At 42.8% G+C, this 24,172-nt stretch overlaps 1 protein-coding gene across 2 annotated transcripts in view; it reads left to right on the forward strand.

The window, feature by feature from the left end:
* The window catches only part of LOC110981531 (beta-chimaerin-like), a 54,426-nt gene extending 35,038 nt beyond the window's left edge, over nucleotides 1-19,388 (forward strand). For both annotated transcript variants that reach the window (XM_022239148.2, XM_022239147.2), the window contains 8 exons: nucleotides 2,006-2,276; nucleotides 4,627-4,707; nucleotides 5,653-5,737; nucleotides 8,451-8,624; nucleotides 9,131-9,208; nucleotides 12,433-12,570; nucleotides 13,806-13,920; nucleotides 14,618-19,388. In XM_022239148.2, the coding sequence (XP_022094840.1) occupies nucleotides 2,006-2,276; nucleotides 4,627-4,707; nucleotides 5,653-5,737; nucleotides 8,451-8,624; nucleotides 9,131-9,208; nucleotides 12,433-12,570; nucleotides 13,806-13,920; nucleotides 14,618-14,798 (1,123 nt within the window). In that variant the 3' untranslated portion in view covers nucleotides 14,799-19,388. The remainder of the gene's footprint in view (nucleotides 1-2,005; nucleotides 2,277-4,626; nucleotides 4,708-5,652; nucleotides 5,738-8,450; nucleotides 8,625-9,130; nucleotides 9,209-12,432; nucleotides 12,571-13,805; nucleotides 13,921-14,617) is intronic.
* Nucleotides 19,389-24,172: the final 4,784 nt, after the last annotated feature.

Genomic DNA, 24,172 nt, shown 5'->3' on the forward strand with positions numbered 1-24,172 from the left:
AAAAACATACAATAAGCCTTTTGCGAGTTAAATTTGAATAAAATCTGGTACACCGAGTTTTTTTAATTCATGTGAACATAATTTGAATTCCCCATACTAAAGACGCCATTGCTACACCTTGTGATTTGGGGCAGCTTTTTTTGATGTATGCAAGAGACGCCTTGCACGAATACACTTTTTTCAGTGGGTAAGAAGGGCATAAAGAAACCACTTCATTCCCAAGGTGATGGTCACTACCGGCACATATATGCAAAAGCTTGCCCTGAATCATGAGGTATAGCAACAGTGTCTTTAGTGTGGGGACTTCAAATTGTTCTGTTTATATGTCATGAGATAACTCAGTACACCAGATTTTATTCAAAATTTAACTCGCAAAAGGCTTTTTAACAAAATTTCTTCAAGGGCCATTGAATTCATCCCAAATCTGTTAAAGGGGGTTTGTTTGTTTGTTTAATTGTAGAGTGGGACCAACCCTTAGTTTTTGCAAAACAGAACTATTTTTAAATTCCATCCTGTAATTGACACGTGGCAGTCAATATCTTCCTTTTCGTGTTGTGTAAATACGATGCAAACAACGCCCATACACCAGATCCTCGCTACATGACCATCAACTTCACGCCTGCACATCCGCAGGGGAAGTGTTCATTTGGACAGTGGGATTTACCCTTCAATAATATTGGCTCCATTGAGTAATCCTAACGGCGTTGGTCAGCCGTCTGCCACTCGATATGGCAAATGTGGTGCATCCTGTCTGTGAATTGTCTCAGTCCCCATATCCCTTAGAAAAAAAAAGAGAAATCGCTCAGATCTCGGCCTAATCCTGCATTGATACCACAACAGCATTAAGAAGTCAAAATATTGAACCCATGCATCATATCACGTCCAAGGCTGGCCGGAAAGCCTGACGATTAGGGACGATTTTTTCTAATTGGCTAGTCACGTCATGCTGTAGTTCTGTAGGGTGATGGTGAACTAAAAGAATTGCTAGTTGCAGTACTTGTCGTAGTTTGAGGAAGAATCCTGGGAAGACGTATATTTTTGCTCTCGAGAAGTTGTTAAAGACCCCCCTTTAAAGACCAACACAAGATCTACATAAGATCACCAGTCTAATTTAAATGAACTGTAACAAAAACCTTTTTTATCATTGTTCATCTTGTTATGCGAACTTGTGATTAGTCATATGACTGGTCTTATGAAAAGTCTCATGACTGGTCTTGTGAGTGGTCTTATGTCTGATCTTGTGTCTAGTCTATTGCAATGGTCTTGACTACAAAACTGGTTCACATTAAAGAAAGACATAAATGTAATACCAGTTGGCATAGCAACAAGGGCAAGGGATGTTGTTTAAAACTTCCTCCATTTACCCCCAGATGGGGCAAAGAAAGAAAAAATACCAAAGACCCAAACTATTTAAAAAAAATATGAATTCAATGCCAAGATAACAGTACCTATATGTACGTACAAACTGTTTCAAAAGGCATAAAACATGGCTATTTCCCTTAAGAAAAGCCTATATAAGGGCATAGGCTTGGGGGGTGCAAGGGATGGGGATGCACACCCCCCTACCAGCAGAAAGGAGTTCTGCATGAGGTGTTCATATTTTTATTTTTACCAAACAGCAGTACGTTAATTTATTAAAGTGAAAGTATGTGGCTTTTTTGATACACGATGACCTAAAAGTAAAATAGCAAATACATTTATCGGGGCAATCTACTTCTCAAGTGCACACTTGCTTTCCTCATTTGAGTTTGAGTTCCGCTTTCTTGAAAATTGCACCTTTCCCTCCCGGCCAATCAGCCTGCACCCCTGCCTTTAGCCTAGTAGTTGGTGTAGTCCAATGCAGCAATAGTTCCATCTGTTCCCAGCCCTGTCCAAATTTCCCACAACAAATGAACAAGCTAACGACCGGCTGTTGCATACATTTTAGCCACAACCAGTAAATGCCTGGCTCTTCTGCATTATTTAATTGCCTTGAGTATTTTCCTTTACCGATTTCAACCTGCAGGCTGAACCACACCACGTGGAACTTCCGGCTTTACTACGATGGCAAGCACTACGTGGCGGACAAGCGCTTCGATTCGCTGCACGACCTGGTGGCGGACGGCCTCATCACGATGTACGTGGAGGCCAAGGCTGCCGACTACATTAAGGCCATGGAGTCGGAGCCCATCTACGAGAAGCACTCGCGCTACGCCACCATCCGGGACAAGAGAGTCAGTAACGGGGCTGTAGTCCCCCCTGCCAACATCACTCACCAGGCCTCCATCTCTGATCAGGTGAGAAGAGCTGTGTGGCAAGGTCTGTACGACTGTGTTCAAGTCTTGCACCTTGAGCTGAGTCTAGAAATTCATCATTTGTAAATGAGTGGGTGCATGATGTCAATAGATGTACATGTACAATATATGTACCTTAGCCTCGGCTCTGGAAGCTGGTCTTGAACTCCGTTGTCATGCAGCCAAAGGCTGTTTGCCTACAGAGGTCACTTCACCACCTGTCCTCAGCTCATATCCACCAACTTGTCTACTCTGTCTCACAACATGTTATCAACACAATGCAAAGCACTGTGGGTAGTCTAGTTCCCTGATCTGATGGCCTGCCCAATCTTTGCAGACATCGATCAGCCGTAGTTTTCTTTATATTAGCAACCAAAAGGAATTGGTAACATTCAAATAGCTTGGACAGGAAGTTCTGGTCACAAAATATTGATAGGTTTCTGCCCTATGAATAATCCGAACAGCGAGCAAGACTATATTGGTGTGAAGATTGATGGGCATATCAAGGTCACACATGCAACATGTAATGGTTTTCTTTCAAAAGTTACTCCTCAAAAATAGCAGTTGCTTCTGGAAACAGTCCAGTTGAAGGTTACCTTACCTGGCTTCCCAATCAACCCCTAAACTTGATGACGCATACCCAACTCACTTGGCAAGTGTCTTGTCTCATTAAGGCCAGCCGCAACACCTGACGAGGGTGTCAATAGTTAAGCACTTTACACAGGGTTACGGCTTAGTGCGGATGATTGGGAAGCCATCTTGTGATTAGGGATCCTCTTCTCCAGCTGTCGCGTCCAGTCGGAGGGAGCGTTACTGGCCTAATTGTCTCTGAGGGGGAGGCGGAGGCAGAGGGGGGCCAGCACTGCACAGGGGCTCAAGCTGCTGAGAAAAAATGTCGCCTGTCTGCAAAAGTATGCAGGAAACCAGCTTAAAGAGCGCAGTGTTTTCCAATCCAAAATCTGTCCAGTAACCAGTGATGTATGCTTAGGGCAGGTTTCATGTACAGGATCTTGCTTATCACATAATTCTGGTAAAACATAGAAACTGTTCGTTTCCCAACAAGAAAAGAGGTTACCAGCCCAAAAAGTTATGTGATGTGTGTTTGTATTCAGCAGTTCTCTGCAACATTTTGCTCAGCTTATACATGTTCCTAGCAACATTTACTGCTTATCAGTTTCATGAAATAGAGCTCACACTTTCCTGAAATCATTTCAGTCTTTTAGGAGTGGCTTGGTATTGGTGAAATACAATGCGCCACCAAGAGGTTGCCCCAGAAGGGCTGTCCAAGTTCGCGGCCGCCTGACATGCCAGTTATCTGGATCTTTATGAGTTTCAAAATGGGAGCAGCATAAAATTGATACTCGAAATAGACTCATCAGTTTTTTAACCAAACATCAGGCCCAATTCAAGTTTCCCATTCACTGCCAGCAAATAAATTCATCAGCTGTTTCCCACAGTGCACTGTAAAATGGCCTCTGTTTTGGTGAGCTTATGGTAGGTCAAAAGGTTGCCTGCTTCGAAAGAGCAGGTTTTTTTAATTTGCTCAATTGATAATATCCCAAATCCCAGTAATCCATGGGCAGTTGGCAACTCCAACGGGGCACCGAGTCGGTATTAGGCTGTATGATTTGAGATTGCCGCAGTTCAAGGAAACAATGTGCCCATTTGGGGGGGCGGGGGGCGGAAGAAGAAGTAGGAAGGGAAACGGGATATACGAGAGACCACTCTTGGGAATTCAGATAAGGCTGTGGTGGCATTCATTCTCACAGTTCACCATCCCCAGGGTTCTGCGTTTCCTACATACCTGCCTCTTTTCCCTCCACACCCATTTTTCTTCTTTGTTCTTCCTTCCGCAATTTATTGCGACTTGACTCTCTCAAGCAGGGATCACAAAGATCTGGAGTTGATGTCTTCTTTAGTACAGCAAAAGCTGTTTCGGTTTTGCTCTTTTCACCCAATTAAACTGAAGTTGGAAAACCGGATGATTCTCATCTTGGCAGAATCTTTGTCAAAGACAGAAGTGCAACCACTGTTGCAAACTGCCTGGTGACCACGGTAATTTGAAACTTACAAATCTGAAAAGCTTGAAAGGCTGACTTCTTTGATCCGAGCAGACTGTAACTTTCTACGGAAAAAAATGAAATACACGTAGCCCAGTTGCAAGGAAGAGGCACCGTGGCGCAGATGGCAGGCGAAACAAAAAATGAGGGAGAGTTTGGGGTGCAGGTTGGAGAGACTGAAAAGAGGAACTTCAAGAGGGCAGGGGGTTGGGTGTGAATTGATTTGAAAGGTATCAGAAAGTGCCTTTTAGAAGTGGCAATATTAAGAGTTTGATATATTTGTCTGCTTTCAGGTTGATTCGCGCACAAGTGAAACCGAATGCCTAGACAATGTGGTGACATCAGCGTCGTATGAGAAGGCACATAACTTCAAGGTATGAACACAAAAAATAAATATGGAATAGGGCTGTGCCGAATATCCAAATAACCGAATATTTGATCGATTGTTGAATATTCAGATTTTATTTTTCAAATTTGAATATTTGAATGCAAAATTCATGAAAAGTAAGGGAAATTTTTCTTTTGTTTTAAATGAGAAACATTACACTATGGAGACTTGTTTCAAGCAGAAATCTTACAACGAATTGCAAAAGTCAATTATTCATGAAACAATTTAAAAGGAATAGAAATTTTCTACAGGGCTATAAGTCTTGTTCATTTCTTAACTCTTGCTAAATCATGGCTGGAGATTCTCCTAGATGTGAGAAGCTATTATATCGATCATAATATACAAAAGTGTGTGTTATTGCAACTGATTTTGTATACGGTTTGTTCATCAACAATCTGCCGGTCGGTACGACTGAATATTCAGATATTTGATCAAATTGAAGGTCGAATATTCATACAGTGAATTATTCGAATTGACTCAGCCCTAATGTAGAAGTAGCAAAACCAAGTCTTCAAACAAATTTGTTATGAAAAGACAATAAGGTCCAGCTTATTATTGAAGGCCCACTTGGCCCCTCATAATAAGCCTTTTGTGAGTTGAATTTGAATAAAATCTGGTACACTGAGTTTTTTAAATTCACGTGAGCATAACAATTTGAATTCTCCATACTAAAGACACTGTTGCTTAACCTTGTGATTCCGGTTAAGTAAGTTACAGCAACAGTGTCTTTAGTCTGGGGAATTCAAATTCTTATCTTTGTGTTGCAATCAGATAACTTGGTGTATCAGGCTTTATTCTTAGTTAACTCACATAAGACTTATAAGGTATGTATTGGTACCCCTGGCTTAAAGATTAATGATATTATATTATTGTTTGTGGCCTTGAAGCTGAAGTTTTTGCCAAGCTAACTGTTGGTTCTCGGCTGTGACAGGTGCACAACTTCAAGGGTCTGAATTGGTGCGAGTACTGCGGCAACTTCATGTGGGGTCTCATAGCTCAGGGCGTCCGATGCACAGGTAAGATGGATGAAAGTCTATTCACTTTGTGCATGCACTGCAGGGGTCAGTGTTCAGTGAACTTATGAGAGTCAGATGAAGAAGCCAACTTCCTTGCATTGTATCCTAGATTAGTTCAAAGGAAAACAAAAACAGGGTTTTCAAATTTGCACTTGGAACATCAACGCTTCTTCAGTTTAACCATCATGCACTAAAGATTGATTTCACACATGCATCCAGTCGACAATTTTCATGAATTCAAATTTGGAAAATAAGATAATTTGTGGAGGTGTTTGACTCCACCCAAGCACTTAATAAGATTTGGAACAGCTCGCTTACTCTTAAGACGTTTGATGCTACGTGTAAATGGCCCTGAAAGCTGGAATGGTTCAGTTTTTGACAGGGGAAATGGGCATTTAAGATTTGCCAGTATTGGGCGTGGAAGCTTTTTTTCAACTTGGAAAGTAGATATTGAGAAAAAAAAAGGGTTGGATGACCCCTGAAATGGGTGGAGTCATTGATAAGACTGTACACCTGGAGGGGGTGAAAAATTGTTTGACCGGGTGAAAACCAGTTTGAGTCCATGGAAACTAACAAAGACAACATTGCTGCTGGGCACAGGAAGGGACCCGGAGACACTTCCCGAAGAACCGCAGGGCTAAAAATATCGCACAAAGCCCGGCTTATCAGCGCCGCGCACGCACTTGGCTCGGGTCGGTGAGTGGAAGGGACAGACACCTCACGTTATGCGCTGACTGGCACATTCACGAGTCACGCCAGAGCGTGTATTTCAGTAGTTGGTTCTGAAAACACCAGCCATCACATCAATACCGACTTGTCAGGTTTGACTCGAAAAGTTACAGAACAAGGAAGTTGTAATCCAATCAAATGGAGGTGATAACAGTTTCACTTCTCAACCTAAATAGTCCTGAATTCCCTGACTATTAAAGGTACATGTAGTCTGAACTGTTGTGGTTGATATATCAGTAGATGATTTTAGTAAGCCTAAATTTTCTTTCGTGGAATATGTTTTTTTCCCCTTCATTTCACTCCTTTTTGCAAAGCAGCTTTCCTTAAAATAATATTAGCCATAGTGATAAAGCATTTATGAGAATATCTGTCATTCCGGGCTGCCAATACCTTACTATTATCCCTGCTCATTGAGCTCACAAGTCTGGATATTCCTCCCGTTGGGAGCTACATATCAGTTGTTTCAGTTGTCTGTTGGGGTACGGTTTGCCAACCTAACCAGACAAATTTGTGGTGAAGCACTGCTCCAAAGTCAGCAGGCAGTCATGCCGCAGGTCCAATTATAAGCAAGCTACCAGAAGGGAGGATTTTCTCTTGAGCATCTCAGAATGTACAGTGCACACAGTTAGCAGGAATTCCCACTTGAAAGTGGATTGGCCCATGTTTCCCCCCACCCGTCCACCCACCCTTCAAAGAAAGGAAAAAGCAAACATGCTTAATGCCAGCTGTCACTTCCATTTCCATTTCCTGATTCGTCAGATCTCGAGGTAAAAAAAAAAACCTCCCCCCCTGTGCACAATGTAACTACGTGATTACATTGACAGGAAAAACCAGAAAAAAAGTGTCTTCCTCTCCGGTGCCCAAAACACAGAAATGTAACGAATGGCAGACCTCATTTCTCTATCAGTTTTCTCAATCAAAATAAATAAAAATAGATGCCGGCTGCATGTACCGTAGCTGCCTTCAGCACCTACCATTCGACCATTGCATGGATGTCATGGCACCGAATTTAGACTTTTCCTCTCTTATCTACATGTGCAGCAATGCATGTACCCCTCCACTGGCACGCAATTCGAAAGAAACGGTGCCAGTTATTTACTCTTAAATCGTTTCCTGCTGTGATTTGCTCGCTCTAATTGACGCCTCCTAAATGGATTACACTGATGATTGTTTGGGGAAGAAAAACATTAGCGCTTGTGTTTTTCTTTTCAATTTTTAAGCTCAAAGCAAAAAAGAAAGAAAACAGACAAAATAATTACACAAATATTGCCCTGTCTGCCTTAAGTTCAAGTGTATCCTTATCAGCAAAGAAGAGATGCAAGTTTTTCAAGAAGGCTTGTGCATGCGCCCCACTCACATCCAGAGACCCAACTTTCAAACAGAAAATGGTTGCATGTGCTCATTGCGTTCGATGCCAAACGTGCATGAACCTATGTGGGCACACGATGTGCTCCCACCAAACGACTGTCTCTGTTGTGTAAAAACATGCCCTCTATTGTTCGGGAAGACAGAGACTCAAATGGTCACGTTGATTCCAACAGATCGTGGTGTGAGCACTCACAAGCAATGCTCCAAAAGCACGCCCTGGGATCAGGTGTCTTAGCACTTTCAAGCAGTGCTCTAAGAGCATGTCCTCATAGTGCATGTTTCCAGTCTAACCATTCCACTCCTCATTGGTTTCAACAGCTTGTGGTCTGTGCATTCACAGGCACTGCTCCAAAAGTGTGTCCTTGGAGTCGGACTGCATGTCCTCTTATCTAACAGTTCCTCTCCCCCTCGGCTTTTACAGACTGTGGTCTGAGCACTCACAGACACTGCTCCAAAAGTGTGTCCTTGGACTGCATGTCCTCTTATCTAACAGTTCCTCTCCCCCCTCGCTTTTTACAGACTGTGGTCTGAGCACTCACAGGCACTGCTCCAAAAGTATGTCCTTGGACTGCATGTCCTCTTATCTAACAGTTCCTCTCCCCCTCGGCTTTTACAGACTGTGGTCTGAGCACTCACAAGCAGTGCTCCAAGAGAGTGCCCTCGGACTGCATGCCGGACCGCCGCCTCATCAAGCGGGTCTATGGTGTCGACCTGACCACCCTGGCCAAAGCCCACGGCACGATGCGGTCCGTGGTAGTGGACAGATGCATAGAGGAGCTGGAATCCAGAGGTCAGAATCAAAGAGCTGGCCCGATCTCATTTGCATCCACATCCATGACACTTTGGAAACGGCTTCCAAAAGAGCGGCATTAACTCTTATCAGAAAGATTCTGTGAACATGTGGCATGGCCAAGACTTGATAAGAATTATAACATTTGTATTGTCAGATTACGTTTCAAGCCAATTTTGCCCCTAAGGTTAACACGTGCTTTCCCGTGCTCTGCTTTTGACAGTCTTCGTATTTATAAAGTATTTATTTGCTGTGAACTGTGAGAAGAGGAGCCACGTGAAATTGGGATTCATTGTGCCCTCTGAAATAAATGAGAGTCTAGAAGACAGTCTTGTTTTGAGTCCAGCATTTCTCTTTTAGAAAAGAAAAGGCAAGATACACCACCCAAAATGAAACACAGTGGCGCATGCATTCTTGTGAAAACTAAATTTTCTTGTGTCACGTTAAAGAGTTTGGGATTAATCCATCTGCTTTGCAAGTAATGGAATGGTTCCCTTTGATTTCAGGTTTGGGCATTGAGGGTTTGTACAGGATACCAGGCATGCAGGATGACATGGATCTCTGTAGGCAGCGGTTTGACAAAGGTGAGATCAATGTTGTATGGTGGAAACACTTGAAATAGTATCATGAAAGAACAGTGTGCTAACTTGTCCTTGTTAGTCTAATTTCCAGCTTTGTTGTTGAAAGCGGTCAGTCCAGGTTCGATTCTCACCAAAGACACTCAAACACTGGTAGGTCAAATATAGATTGGTTAAACATAGGTTGGTTTGAATTCTAGCACAAGCCCTCTTCAATCAGGTTTTGCTTCTTTGACCTTTTATTCAGTTTGTCCTAAAGTGTCTTTTTTTTCCTGCATGCGCAGGGTAAAGTTAATTTTGAAGATGATGAAAGACAAATGTTCATGAATGCGAAACAAGTTGCTACATTCCCACACTCCTTACAAGTCCCTCCATGAGCGATAAGGACGTATTTTCAGACAGCAATGAAAATTGTTTTGTCGTTCCAAATATCAGAAAGAATGAGCGCCCAACTTTGAATGCAAGTGTGTTGCATGGAAAAACACGAGGTGAGGTCAGACAAACTACAAAGCCAAATTATAGTTTACAAGACCCTGAAAATAATGTACATGTACGTATCTGCTACTCACTTATACAAAGATGGGAAAAAATAAGCAACGTGAACCTAGACCTGAATCAGTTTTGCGAGATTGACTGGGGCACTGTGTGAAGGAGAATAGATAATCACTGAGTTTTTCCTCAGTTCTCTGGGGACCTGGACTGTCTTCCCATCAGGAAGGAAAAATATGTAACCCAAGTGCCAGGTTGTCATATTTCTTATGCAACGGAGACCCCCACTAGCGGAACAGGAGGGGCCATATCGTCATTATTTCTGGCCCCAGCCTAATTGGACCCAGATAAACGAAACAGGCCACCGATAATTTCTCCTCCCTCTTCGAAAAACCTAAACCAGACGGGATGGAGCAAGGGGGACAATGTCTTCTTTGATAGGTTACAGCTGGGGGGGTGTCCAAATTCCGCACCTGTTGCTGGTTTGCAGGTATCCAGCATGTCTGGTCGTCGGTTGTCACGGACAGAAAAACTAAACCCTGCTGGCCCAAAAACATCCTTCATTTTGCACGTGTGGAGTTACCCATTTGACATGTGTCCATCTGTGTCTTTTTTTCCCCTTGCCTATTTTGTCCAGGTTGCATCACTGCGTGTGTATTAGTCATTCTTTCATCTGCTTTGTGTTAAATTCCTGCATTCCCTTTCCAACAAGTTTTATCTTTGCAAGAAGACTTCTATTATTCTTCAGGCCCGACAATGGCCGGGAGCGAATAAGGTCTTTCAGTAGAGAAACAGAGCAATTCTGTTTGTCACAAAGATATCTGTTCATTGTCAGTGTCACTTTGTGTCCTTCATCTGACGAACAAAAGAAATCCACAAAAGTGAGAAAGCGACCAAGCGTATGTCTCATGGGAGGTGATGTTTCATTGTCACACTTACATTCCAAGTCCATTGTACTGAAGTTCACTGTCCTTCGCTGCTCACGTACAGTACCAGGGACACATTCAGAAGCCTCACCAACAAAAAACATCATCGTTTACAGAACAGATTCCAATTTCAATTGTGTGCATCCGAAAGAATGTGAAACTGCCAAGGCCATGGACAGTATTTTCACTCCTTGTATTTTTGCGTTCGGGACATACTTTTTGTTGTTTTTTGGGGGTGGAATGGGGAAGCAGATTCAATAAAAGAAGATTTGTGTTGCTGGCAGGAGATCCCCTCATAAGCTGAACCCTCGGTTCAAAAGAAAGACTACTTTTCCAATTTTGTTCCCGGCAAAAACAGATCGTGTTCATTTTCCTGTCTCACATCAAATATTACATTTGTTTGACTCCGTTGTTTCAAAAACAGACTGTCAGCAACTTGTGTTAAGATCAAGATCAAAACAAGAGTAGCAAGTGTTATTTGTGAAACTCATATAGGAAATCTTTGTCATTCATTGACAAAACTGCTCAAGCACGCATTTCTGGGAAGGAATTAAGCGGGCCATTTTAACAGTACGTTTCACCCGATCTTGCGGATTATCTTGTCGAAACCTTGTTTAAGTAGGTAATCCATCAAGTCAGTGGGGAGTTTAGATTTAAGACTCCATGTCGTGCAAAACGGAGAAACTCAGCAGGTGAAACCCTGTGGTCTCGTGACCCACACTCCTCCCCTCCCCTGGGGCTACCCCTCCCCTCTTTTCATGAGGAAGGGTCTCATTAACCGCCCGGACTCTCTCTTGAGGAAATCGTCCTTCAGCGGGATTAAGACGACTGGGGGCTAGGTTGACTCTGGGAAGAAAGTGCACAAGGAGGAAATAAGCATCAGGAGGGGGGGTTAGCCTGATGATGTCAAAGCCACACCCTTGCCTAACTTCCCTCCCCCCCACCCCTTTACCTACCCAGTGTTACGTAATTGTTGCAGGACTCACAGGCAATTACATTTGCTCAATCTATTTGGCTTTTAATTGATTGTTTTCCGGGCGGTTTGTCATCGGAAATGAAAATCGGACATGATGCATCTCAATCGGGGATAAGAATCCAAATTGATGTGGAACTTGTTGAAACAATGACTGGCCAGCTGTCTAGCATGAAAAACGACCTCACCACCAAATTTGTGAGAAAGTGGTATGTCAGTGTTTCCAAGGGGGGGTGAAGTGAAAAGTTATCAGTGATCAAGATTTTTGAGACCCCGTGCCATGTAAAAAAAAAATAGCTTGTTTACAGTATAGACGTTTTCACCCTTTGAATAAAAAAACCATGGTATTCCCCTGTGATTCATATTACGGAATGCCTGGTCCCCTTTCTCTTTCATACGTGGGGACAGATACTCTGATCTCCTGAACCAGTCCACAGCTTCGGTTTCATTTCACTAAAATCGTTTCATCTTTGCTCGTCTTTTCTGAAACCCATCGAGTACATGTAGGTTGTGAATTTCAGCTTTGCCCTTGCAAGCCTGTCATTTTGTCTTCCTCCACAAGCTGTCTAAAACTCTCAAGGCAGAATTTAGAGTAGCCATTTCCTTATCCCTCAAATTCCCCCCAAAAAACTTTGCCCTGCCACCCCATTTTTAATTCCTTGTTACCCGATGGAAACAATTTCAAGTTTCCAGTGGTGCCCAGATAAGTTTTTTTGTGCCTTCACATCTGAAACTGCTGCAGTGAAGAAAGCATTGAGCACTCTAGCTCTGATGGTATGGTACTTAAGCACGTGTGCCTCGTTGGTAATGGTTCGGTTGATTTTTTCCCACGTTCTGTCCAGATGGGGCCAGTGCCAAGATCAGCGTCAAGGACTTCCCCGACATCAACGTGATCTCCGGAGCGCTCAAGATGTACCTGAGGCAGTTACCCATCCCCCTTGTCCCATTTGAGATGTACGACCGCTTCATGATGGCAGCCAGTGAGTACCGACTCGGCCTGTCTTGTACTTGTAGTTAAACTTCTCACAAGTCAGTGACTGAGCCGCCGGCAACGGAGCCAGTCACCAGTCGAGACACATGCTGTTCAAACGGGCTGTGATAAAGGGGATTCTTGGTTGTCGTTCATCCGGTGTGCGACCATACGGGGAATTGGAGTAGTGGTTAGCCTGTGACGGATTTGTTTTTGACCTTGTAATCTAAAGCTTTGTCAGTGTCGGTATTTGGTCCCAAAGGCCAGAATCAAGTCCTGTAGCAATATTTTCCAGTATCCTTGTTCACAGTTCCTGAAGAGTGTTGCAGCTTAAGGCATAGAACTCCAAATCCTACGGGTATTCTGCAGGTTCTTGTTTTCAAACCCAGCCCATGCCGTTGGCTGTATTTGTGTCCTTGGGCAGGACATTTTGTCACAATAACCCCCCTTCCCCAGGAGTACATGTAATAGATACCTGTGAGAGCAGGGATACCCATTGTGTTTGGATCAACCAAACAACATCAGTCAAACAACATTGAGCTGTTCACTCAAGATAGCCGTTGAAATATTTTGAAGGCACGATGAGCATGGGTAATGATGATTTATCACCTTGAGCACCAAGACTGGTAGATATGTGTACTTTATAAATAAAAATTCCAAGATGTGGGATCTCTTTAACCCTGAAAGAGCTGAAAGAGCTGAGGGCCGATTCTGCCCCCTCGATACTTTTGTCCAGTATCATGGCAGTGCTTTTTTTTAGGAGCTGAGCCTCTATGTATTCTAGAGTAACTCTTTGCAGTCAGTTTGACATCAATTGTGTGAAACTCAAACATACCGTGGTTGCTCAGCTCCCAATTTTTCTGAGACAGGTCAGCCAAAAATTTATACTTTTCCACTGTGGTGCTCATCGTATGTGGACTGGTTGTCATGTAACCTTGAACTTTAAGTGGCTGTAACAGCAAAACTGTATGTCGGATTGCATTCAAACTTCAATCGTTTGCTGTGATAAAGAGTGTCTTTACTTGCATCTGAAGTTTCAAAAGAATTGAGTTTGCCAAAGCCAAATTCGGGGGGGGGGCAGAATCACCCTGCCCCACCCCTTCTGTGACACGGGCCAAAGTAATCCAATTCTTTGAAGGTTAAGGGGCTTATGAATTACGAGTTGCTGTTTTAGTGTAATTAACCACTCATATTTTTTCCCACTTTTTCAAAAATGAATTCCTGTTTTTCTTTGGTTGTGTGCAGAAATCGTCAACGCCACAGAGAGGTTAGAGGCCTTGCACGACGCAATGAGTGAGTTGTACAACATCAAGCCAGCCCACTACCACACACTGAAACATCTCATCAACCACCTCAATAGGTAAGGGCGCCCTCTGTTGGTCTCAAACAGAAAGAAGCATGAGCACTGAGATCAGGGGTCATGCAGTGACTGCTGCCCTCGTCCATGCTTCGCAAACTTTTGAGTGTCGTCACCGTCAGTAGGACATGTTCGAGTGTATTTGGTTTTGTGCTTGTCAGGATAAAAGAATTGGTTATGCATTACTTGGTGCGGCATTCTGCTGCTGGGTCATTACATCAGGTTGGGCACAATTTGTGATGGTGTCCTTGTTACATGGGTAACTTTTACCACCTGTGACGCAGTTTGTGCCGCACAGGACCATTTGAAGTTTATGCATTCAGAGAGTGTTTAATGTGTCTCTCCCTTGTGTTGTATAATCATTGTTGTGTGGATGGTACACTGTAGCACAGTATATAGGGAGGCGACCATCAACTTGGCAGATGGCCTCTTGGGCGCGAATGATCGATGACTATTCAGAAGGGCAGTGGTGTAGTGAAGTCCACACAAGTCATTCAGTCTTTACTCACGTCACAAGCTATTCAAACAAACGGTGGCAAAAGCATTCCTTTATCCTTGTTCAAACTGTTACTCACGACTAGTCTCATGAAGGGACTTGTGAGGGATTCAACTCCAACTCTGCGAAAGAACCCCCCGTGTTAGTTATGCCACTGTGGAGCACTGTACCGTAAAGTCTCCCCTTTTTTATTTCTCCCTCAAGAGTGGTTCAGCACAAGGAGCAGAACAAGATGAGCGCGGAGAACGTGGGCATCGTCTTTGGCCCGACGCTGTTGAGAGAGGCCAACGACCAGACCATCATGGACAACCTCTACCTGCTGACATACCAGAAAAAAGTGGTGGAGATCCTGGTGGAAAACCCTGACATCATGTTTGACAAGTGAGGCCCACCATACAACCCCCAAACTCACCCCTCCTCCCCTCAAACAGCACCCTCCCCCCACCTACCCAGGAAGGAACTCGGAGCACTGCTGGTTTCCTGTATCAGATAATGTGAGGTTTTTACAAGGAGCCATGCTGGGGAGCAAGCTAGTCTTTGCCGCCTTCCAACATGCGCAGGTTTGGCTAGGAGATATTTAATGGAGTTAATTTATGCGAAACTGTACTCCAACATGGCTGCCGATGAAAGCCCTCTGTAGTAAGCAGAAGCAACTCTTTGGAACAATCCAAAATAATGAACGAGATGAAACCACCCGAGGCCAATGCCCAAATATGCCATGAGCCAGTCTGAGACCTGGCTTCATACTCCCTTTCTCGTGTAAACCAAATGACACAGTGTGCTAGTTTGAGAAAATAAGCGTCGATTTAGAATTCCCAACAATCTGGATAGTTTGTGTGTGTCTCTCTCTGGGATCCGTACTTAATAAGCCTCAAGAACCAAGCGAGGGCACTTTCCAGAGTTCGTGTGGTGCAGATAAATCTATTTGTGTGTATTGGAGTTGCATGTAACTACAGATTGCTGTGTGAAAAGTCTGTATTGGCCATGGGTTGCTTGAAGCAAAGACACTTTTCTCCATGTTACCACTCCATTTGTAAAGTATTTTTGTTGTGTGAGATTGGAGTGGTCCACACTGGTTCCCTACACACATTCCAAATGGACAATCGGGAACCAGTGCACAGCTTCACTCTAATATACAGCCCACAACGGCCAACAAACTACCCAGATCTTTCACATGGAGATTGTAGACAAAAATCAACCCCCCCCCAAAATGGAATCTCTCGGTGAAAAGAATGTACCCTCTCACTTGTTTTGTCACCTAGAAACATGAAGTTGAGCTTCATGCTTTCTGACTGAGATTTAGTGGGGAAATCTGCACTCAGACATACATGTACCTCCATAACCGTGTCTTATATATATTTGCATTGTTAATGCATCTTCTAGCAACTTAATTCCTTTCCTGAACTGTATATAATTATGTATGACTATTGAAATTTAATGTGTTGCTAGTAGTTAAAAAAAAACTGTTGTAACTTCAGCAAATTTTAGAGTTGTAGAATCACTGTTTGTTTCTCGCAAATCGGATATGTCTCAAAAAAAAAGGAGTTCCTATTTGAGGTATATTCCGACCCAAATCAGTAAATAGCTATTTGTGACAACTAGAAGTAGAAAATGAATCGTTATGATTTGAAGATTTTATTTTTGTGTCTATTTATATGAAATCATTTTTTTGTGTGAAGGTAAAGTGTGTTGGACAATGCTGTCAGAACTACATGTATGCCAGATGGCTGAGAAGTATGGAAAAAGGGGTTCACAAGTAATTGAAAGTCTTTTCAGCAGGTTTAGTTTTGTTTGAATTGGGGAGCTTTAAGATAGTTTCCTGTAATATTTCGCAAACCTCATTTTATATTCGTTTATATTTTTGCTGTTAGATTTTTGGTTTACAGTAGCTGTTAGAGTTTTGAGGTGGGAATGACCTGGAGAGGGCGCTGTTTACACACGTAGATATACGTTTCCTCCCACCTGCAAACCCTTCCCTCCTTGTTTTGCAAATGAAACGCATTGATTGTGTGTTTCATACAGATTTTATTTTCATACTTTAAGCCTGTGTCTGGAAATAAGCGAATCTGATAGAAATCCTCGTACTCAGGTTCTTTTAATGTGTGCAAAAGTAGGAACTGATTCTTGATAGAAAGAGTGGTTAGAATTTTGTCGGCAATGAGCTTAATCTAGCTGTTATTCATGTCCATCCATGCATAGATCTCAGATTTGTAGAGCTTAATGGCCTGCATGCATGAATTGTAGGTGGCACCCATGCTGACTACTTTTTGGAACTGGTGAAGATTACTAGCACTTGTACTGGGGGGGGGCATATACCAGTGACGTGAAAGAAGGCACTTCGATTTTTCACCATAATCTGCACAGACCCATTGTATCTTGGGATGATATGAAGGCTACTCATCACCTGTGGATGGGCACTTTAACTCGCACTTAAGCATATGTCATAGATAGTTCTATCCCTGTAGACAAATTCATGCACGAAGACCATTGACAGATTTATTGTAATTGTCAGTATTATGACTATTGTAGATACCAAACTTTTAAGCAATATCAAGTTGTCTTAGCCGGCCAAAGTGTTAGCTGATGTAGGGTTTTTTAAATATACGTTCCAGTTTTTGTCAGTATTTGGGAAATCGTGCATATCCTGCCATATCCTCTCGTGGTAACAAGCCGACCATCTCTCATGATGAGCTCATAGTCTTTTCTCCAGCCTTGTTTTTGTTTTGTTTTGGAATCACACTCCTTTATCACATCCTCTGCAAGGTGGACGAAAATTCTCATGGACCATTTTGTTGTCGTCACCCTGCGAGCATTTCTGCACCAACACTCCTAAATCCTATTTCTGGGCCTGGAGTATCATTCAAAGTCATAATTTTGTGTTTTTGGAGTTCACAAGTAGCCACACGCGTGGAAGCATGCTCCTGGCAAACATTCAGTGCTGCCTCACATCCTGTGTACTTGCTACTTTTCCCAGAATTCTTTCTGGCAGAATGTGTAGATTTAACGTGGAGGTTTTTCTTCAATTTCCCTCATGCATTTCAAGTGTGCTTCCATCATCCATTTATTCTACCCTACCCCGGAAACATTTAAGTTTTTTTTAATAACTACGACAGCACAGCCTCCGTGCTCTGTTAACCCTCCCACATACTCCGCCTCTGTGCTTGTTAACCGTCCCACATATTCCGCCTCTCCACTCTGCCAACCCTCCCACATATTCCGCCTCCGTGCTCTGTTAACCCTCCCACATATTCTTATTAGTTGTTTGTAGGACATTCTGAGCAGTGTTTATTTTTCTCTTTCCTTTTTTCTTTCTTGACAAAAGAAATCGAAAGGAAAAATTTGACATGATAGGCAAGGGTGAAGCCTGACCTTCAGTTTAACTTCTTCTTTTTACCCAGGTGGTCACATGTACAATTGTATCGTTGGTTTAAATGTATATCTGACGTAGTAAGTGATCGTGTTTTAACTTGTCCTGTACATTTTCTGTGCTAGTCATATTACTGTTTTTGATAGTGTAAAAAAGCTGGGGGGTTGGTGTTTCTTTCAGGTTGAACGGATTTTAGGTTTTTATAATGTAGGACAGCTGTAACAGTGGGTGATAGAGTAAGACGTTTTCCCGAGAAACTTCAAGGCAGTTGGGGGAAAGAGAGCAGGCCACATTTTGGTGTACCCTGGGCGGCATTGGGTGTGGTTTTCAACCATTCCTTTTACACAGAAGCTTAGAAATTGGGCCTCGACATAAATTGCGAAGGAGCCGAGAGTTTTTTTTCATTGTTGAGGTCAGACTCGATCTGGTACTCAACCAGAAATAAGTTATCAGGGCCGCATATTATGTAACATAAGTGTTAGTAAAAATTTACAAGTGTCGTGATAGTTGCCCAGTTTCCAGACAGCAGCTTCTTAAACGTTTGGGTATAATAGCCATTGTACTTACATTCTTGAAGAATGTTTCAAAGGTTATCTGAGTTCTCAGGCGTCGAGTTGGTGTAAAGTTGGCCAGACTGGATGCATTTTTTTCGTAGACATGAAGTATGGATCATCTATTTTGAAATAGATGTCCATACTTCATGTCACAGTTTGTTGAAGTTAAATATCAGCGATATTATTTATTTTTTGGCGATTCCTGCGAGTGGTATAATGTATTTCTTTATAAAAAAGGGAGACATGCACGATTTGACCTTATCTTGAGGAACGCTGAGTATGTTACTACCTTTACTTCATATATCTGTGTAGCTGTACTTCTTTACATTTCATCTGGTGAGAAGTGTTACTGATTTTTTGAATAGGAGACACTTTTCATGGGCTGGTCCATTTAAAGTTGGGGAGGATTTGTGTCATTCTGTTTTCAAGTATGGTCATCCGTCCCTTTCCTTTCGGGTATGTCGATCGATTGTCGACAGAATTTCAAGTTGAAGGTGTTAAATTATCTGATAGAGCTTATTGTCCTAATTCACAAGTTGAATTTGTTAACTTTTATTTTGGAAACCTGAGAATAGAAATTGAATCAGTGAACTAAAATTTTAACACAAACTAATGTCGTTTATGCTGATGAATGATTTCAAAATTGTGACTAATTGTATTTAAATGTTTAAGCCACAATTGTTTAAGTTAACTTAGGCATGGAACCCAAACAAGTCTGGCACCACCCCGTTCAACAGATTGCATTGAATAAGATTGATTCAGGGAACACGGTTTAAAATGGCTTGCCGTGTGAGGTCTACTCACTGATTTCTGCGGAGTTGTGCGTTCAATTGGTGCACTCACAAGATTTGATTTTGCCTGAATTCGTGGGAGTTTGTCCTGTCTGCCAACTTAAACAAGTCTGGGAAAAAAATTCTTCAACACGTTAGAGTGCATGTTGTAATTTTCTTTAAGTTGGATAAACGTAATGCTGTTGCACAGTGTTTATCCGAGCTCAAATGTATGTATGCATCATCGTCATGTCGTTTTGTGATAAAACAGCAAAGAAACCAAATTCGACGACATCTGCATTTGGTTTTCTTTCCTCAGTATTTTTCTAATTTTACTTGGTGGAAAATTTGAACGATGTGAATGTGGACGAACGCTAGAATTTGATTTTGCACGCACAGTTGGCCCATGATTTTTATGAACGTTTGTAACAAAAGAAGATAAAAGTTACGGTCCACACACGGAGTCCTTCTTCTAATGTTTACCGACGTTTGAGGTTAAAGTTTTAGGGATCAGTCAGCGTTGCGAATCCGTCCTGAACAGGAGCGCCCCCTCATCGGTGGAAAAAAAAGCCATGTGGTCTGGAGTGCTCAATTTGTTGGTAGCGATGTGACTACAACGCTTGTATTTCATAGTCGTTCGCGAACCAGCGATGCGCAGTTACTACCAAAGGGGCCTCCGTTGCTAGGATAATTGCGCCCTCTCTTGGTCTAGCACAGAGAACTCTTTTCTTCGGGCAACGACATTATTTTGCATGGAAAGAAACGGTGCGTGTGGTATCGCAACTTGAAGCCAATGCAGCTGTTAATTTTACCCAGAATTTTACAGCTGACTTCTGTGGACCTTCCTTTAATCGAAAGTTAAAGTTGTGGCATTGTGTTCAGACGTGCAATGTACACGTGACGTTGAATTATCTGGGTTAAGTACGGATCGCCCAGCTGACAGTAATGTCAAGGTTGCCCAGAGCAGATGACAACCTTTAATTCCATATTGTTGCATTTCATTTTGATTGACAGAGGGCTGATGAAAACTGTAATAGCCTGACATCAGATCTGTGACAAAACGTGGCCATTTTGTATGGCATTATCCATTTAATTTCTTGTCTGGTAGTTACTGAGCAGTGATTTTTTTGTGGAATTTGTATTGTTCGTGCCTGTACTGGAGCCATTTTCCAGCCAACAGCACAGTGTGTTTTTGGATTGGTGGGATACATTTTGTGATAAAACGTTTCTCACGAGATTCCAATGGCTGGTTCATACCTAGTGGCGTAGCCACGGGAGGCACGTTCACCCCACAAATTCCCGATGCCCCCAGGGTGCCCCCCACCCTAAAAAAAACCGGATGAATGGATATTGAACAAGGCTAACAAAACATGCCCCCCCCCAAAAAAAACCACACCATTGAAAGCGGGTAACCTTCCCCCATAAGATGCCGGTGCCCCCTTTGTGCCCAACCCCCGGTAAAATCCTAGCTACGCCACTGTTCATTCGAACACTAAACGCGAATCGGGACGTCAATACTCCAATACTCCGCAAATGCGCCAAACTTTGACAAATTACGACTCAAGCGAAGTTTACTGCTAATCTTTCGTGACCTCAAATTCACTTCCACGTTCAGACTTGTAGACCGAGACTGGGGAGTCAGGTTGGCGTAGTAGTTCTTTCCTCGCCTTCCACCTCAATGCAGCGCGGGTTCGAATCCCGACCCGGTCCACATGTGGATTGGGTTTTCAGTCCCCACCTGATTCCCTGACCTTTACCCAGAATATTCCTCTGAGGTTTTCCTCCCACCTCTAAAACTGTTACTGCTTCTCATTGTCTCCACTCAACAGGTTTCTTCAGGCTTTCAAGCTACAGTCCTTAGGGCCCTTTTTAGGAATCCGTTACCTGAAATTATTGATAATAATAATAACAACATTCGCCTGTACTACGAACTGGCCTCAGTTCTATCATGAACTGAAACAACACTATTCACATTCAAGAAATAAAATGTAAAATCAACTTTCTTGTCGGAATGACATGAATATGAAAAATATATAAACATAATACACAAAACAGGGCAGTGCCACCTAAAAGCCCCTATAAATAGAAACAGCAAAATATAAATTAAATACGCAATTGGACAGAGAGATTCAGTTCCAAAGGCCCTGCATTTTGCTAAAAGCGCATTCACTTCCAGGTATATACATTGCCTAAACTGCAGGGTATGTTATAGTTCCAGTTCCATGATTTCCTGTTAATTAAATCATGTCTGTACCCCTCAACCACTGATCTCTATTATATTGTAATAGAGATCAGTGCCCTCAACCCAAAATTTAAGAATTCTGCCGATGGGGGCGCACTCTTCTCAGAAATAATCCCCATTCGACGATAAAAAGAAATAATTTGTGAATACCGTTTTTTTTTCTCTCTCTCCCATTTTGAATACATTTGAAGAAACCCAGACGTCTGGGTCAAGTGGAAGGGACATGATTTCAGAGGAAATCCTTGAACCGGGACTATAACATACCCTGCAGTTTTGGCAACGTAGGCCTATTCCTGGAAATGCAATTTGCGTCAATATCTCAGAAAGTGAGCGCAAAATGAATGCAAATTTTACGAGTGTATTTGACGGTGATGTGGCCCCAATATTAGCAGACCGGGCCCCAAGTCGCACTCTTCAGTCCTGCAGCATTACAATGAAACGTTTCCTGCTCAAAAGAAGGGACAGACCAATTTGTCTCTTTTGTTAAACAATAAGATATGAAAAGCTCCAAGTGTTATTTCTACGCTCCCATAATTTCGAAGCTGAATTCTCTCAAGACCAGAAGACAACCATCTGCATGTGCATTGAGACTCCCTGTGTGTTGGAGGAGATAAGGTAAACCGCCATACCCCCTGGCACGCGTTTTGTGGCGAGCACCACCGCTGACGTCGACGGGTTGAGGCCTCCCCTCGCTCGCGCCAATGCATGGCTCGACTGTCAACAATGGTTTGTTTATTACGACGGTTATGTAACACGCACGCTTAGGAGACAAAACGGTTCGCAATCTCTCCGGCCTATTTACATACATGAGCTCCGGCAAGGTGGATTGAATTTGAATGGGGGAGTAGGATGATTTTCCTGTAAACACTTTTGCTCGGCCATCGCGTATGGGACAGATATGCTGGTAGGAAACTGCTATGACCGCATGCACTATAGTACCCTTAGTTTTAAACTTTATACCTTTTTTTCCTGGACGTTTAAAAAAAAATTTGGCTTGTTTGCAATGTTTATTAGAGTTTGAGTAGGATATTTATATCACTCTTTGGCAATTCGGCTTGTGCATCCTACACTTTTACTGGGATTGGACGGGGGGAATCAATCGCTTTTTGCATTCACTTGCAGGAAATATCAAACAAAACAATGTTTTTGTAGCTCTATCACCTGCTTTTAGAGGTCAGTTCGCCTGTCCCTCCCCCCGAAAAAGAAAGGAAAAAAAATAAATGAACTCACTTGGGAGAGTAGTTAACGGGTATTATTGGCGTCTCTGTGTGTCTCTCGCTTTTACATTAATTTAAACAAATTCCGAACGTAGCACTGATGCCATAGAAGGAAAAAAATCGATGCATTTCTTTTATAAGTCATCTTTGTAAAATAAAAAAAAGATGGGGGGCACTGACGGCATACTTGGCACAAAACGCCTAACAGATACATGTTTTTGATGCCGGAACAAAAGAGACGAGCAAACACCAGGGGCCCGGAATACCCGGGCCAGCGTGCACCTGGCCCCCTCAGCCGGCCAAGATCATACGTCATTGTGCTCGTAGAGCCGGTGGACAATGGGCCCGCACGTGTCTGAGACATAACGGCATGCGACGAGCCCGGTGACAACGAAAGAGCCGGGCTATTGTTCCCCCAAAATTCGGCGGATGCAATCAGCATGACAAAAGTGATCCTGTAGTTAGCTAGTGGATATAGGCCTATGTCGTTTTCTTTCGGGAACGCAGGAGGCGGTTCCACTTTCTTCTGTAGAAAATAGGACCTGAGACATTTTTTATGTAGGCCTAAGACGATGATGAATGTAGCGTGGTTGCCAGAAGGAGGAAATATACATTCCCGTTTAAAATAAATAAAACAAAGATTTCAAAATAATTGTGTCTCTCTTAAACCCGGGGAAAGTCACTTGACCGCTTTCTGACCAGTTTGGGAAAGTTCTCGCTTTGGCCCTGTGGCAAAACCTCGTAAAATGTAAAACTTTGCCCCACCCCCAGATGTTCAAAGGGTTCGTTAGCTTTTCAGGTTGATTTTCAAACCTATACATACAAATTGGTACACTATGCTTCAAATAACGATTTCACTATACAGAGGTGTCCCAACTAGAAAGGCTGCACAGGTGCAGAGGGGAAGCCCCCCCCCTCGACATGTGCCCATTTCTGTTTAGGAATTGAAAAGTACCAACGCTTTGGAAAAGGCACTATTATCACTTTGTGGGTGTAGATGTGGGGGTGGATTCTTTTTCAGAAGAAAACAATTATTGACGGACAAAAAGATCCCCATTTACTTCCCTGGATTCAAGCCCTGGATACACCAATGCGGTAAGGCAGGGGAAGTTGAACTGTTGTGGGTTTGTAGCTCTATGGTATGATTGTGGTCTCATATCTTAAAGAATCTTGAAATGTCTGAATAGATACGAAATTGAAAATCATCAAATACACCCCCTCTATATACAGTAAATATGGTGACTTGCCAGGCTTGATGCAGATTTTTTTTTTTTACAGCAGCAGGTGTACTATGGGTACCTAGATTTGTCTTCACAAAGATCACCCATGCATTTTGCCAGTTTCCGGGACAAGCACAAAGGGTTTTTTTCGTATGGTGATGTTCCCAACTGCTACAGGTCCAAACGCGCCATTTTGTGTCGTTCATAATTAATGCTGACACAGCCGCGTGCAGGCCTAATGCGTTTCGCTTAACTGACTGCATGCACACGACTAAACAGATTCCATTTAATTCAGAAACGCAAAGAAAGTTTGCTACAGCGTAACTCTCTTACACTGCGCACAGCTGTTTTTTCCCCTGAAACCATTGTTCTTGGCTCTCCTTTCGGAG

The sequence above is a fragment of the Acanthaster planci genome, linkage group LG15 (assembly GCF_054643075.1).
Source record: "Acanthaster planci isolate LZ-2023a linkage group LG15, COTS_SCS, whole genome shotgun sequence".
In the NCBI taxonomy this organism is placed as follows: domain Eukaryota; kingdom Metazoa; phylum Echinodermata; class Asteroidea; order Valvatida; family Acanthasteridae; genus Acanthaster; species Acanthaster planci.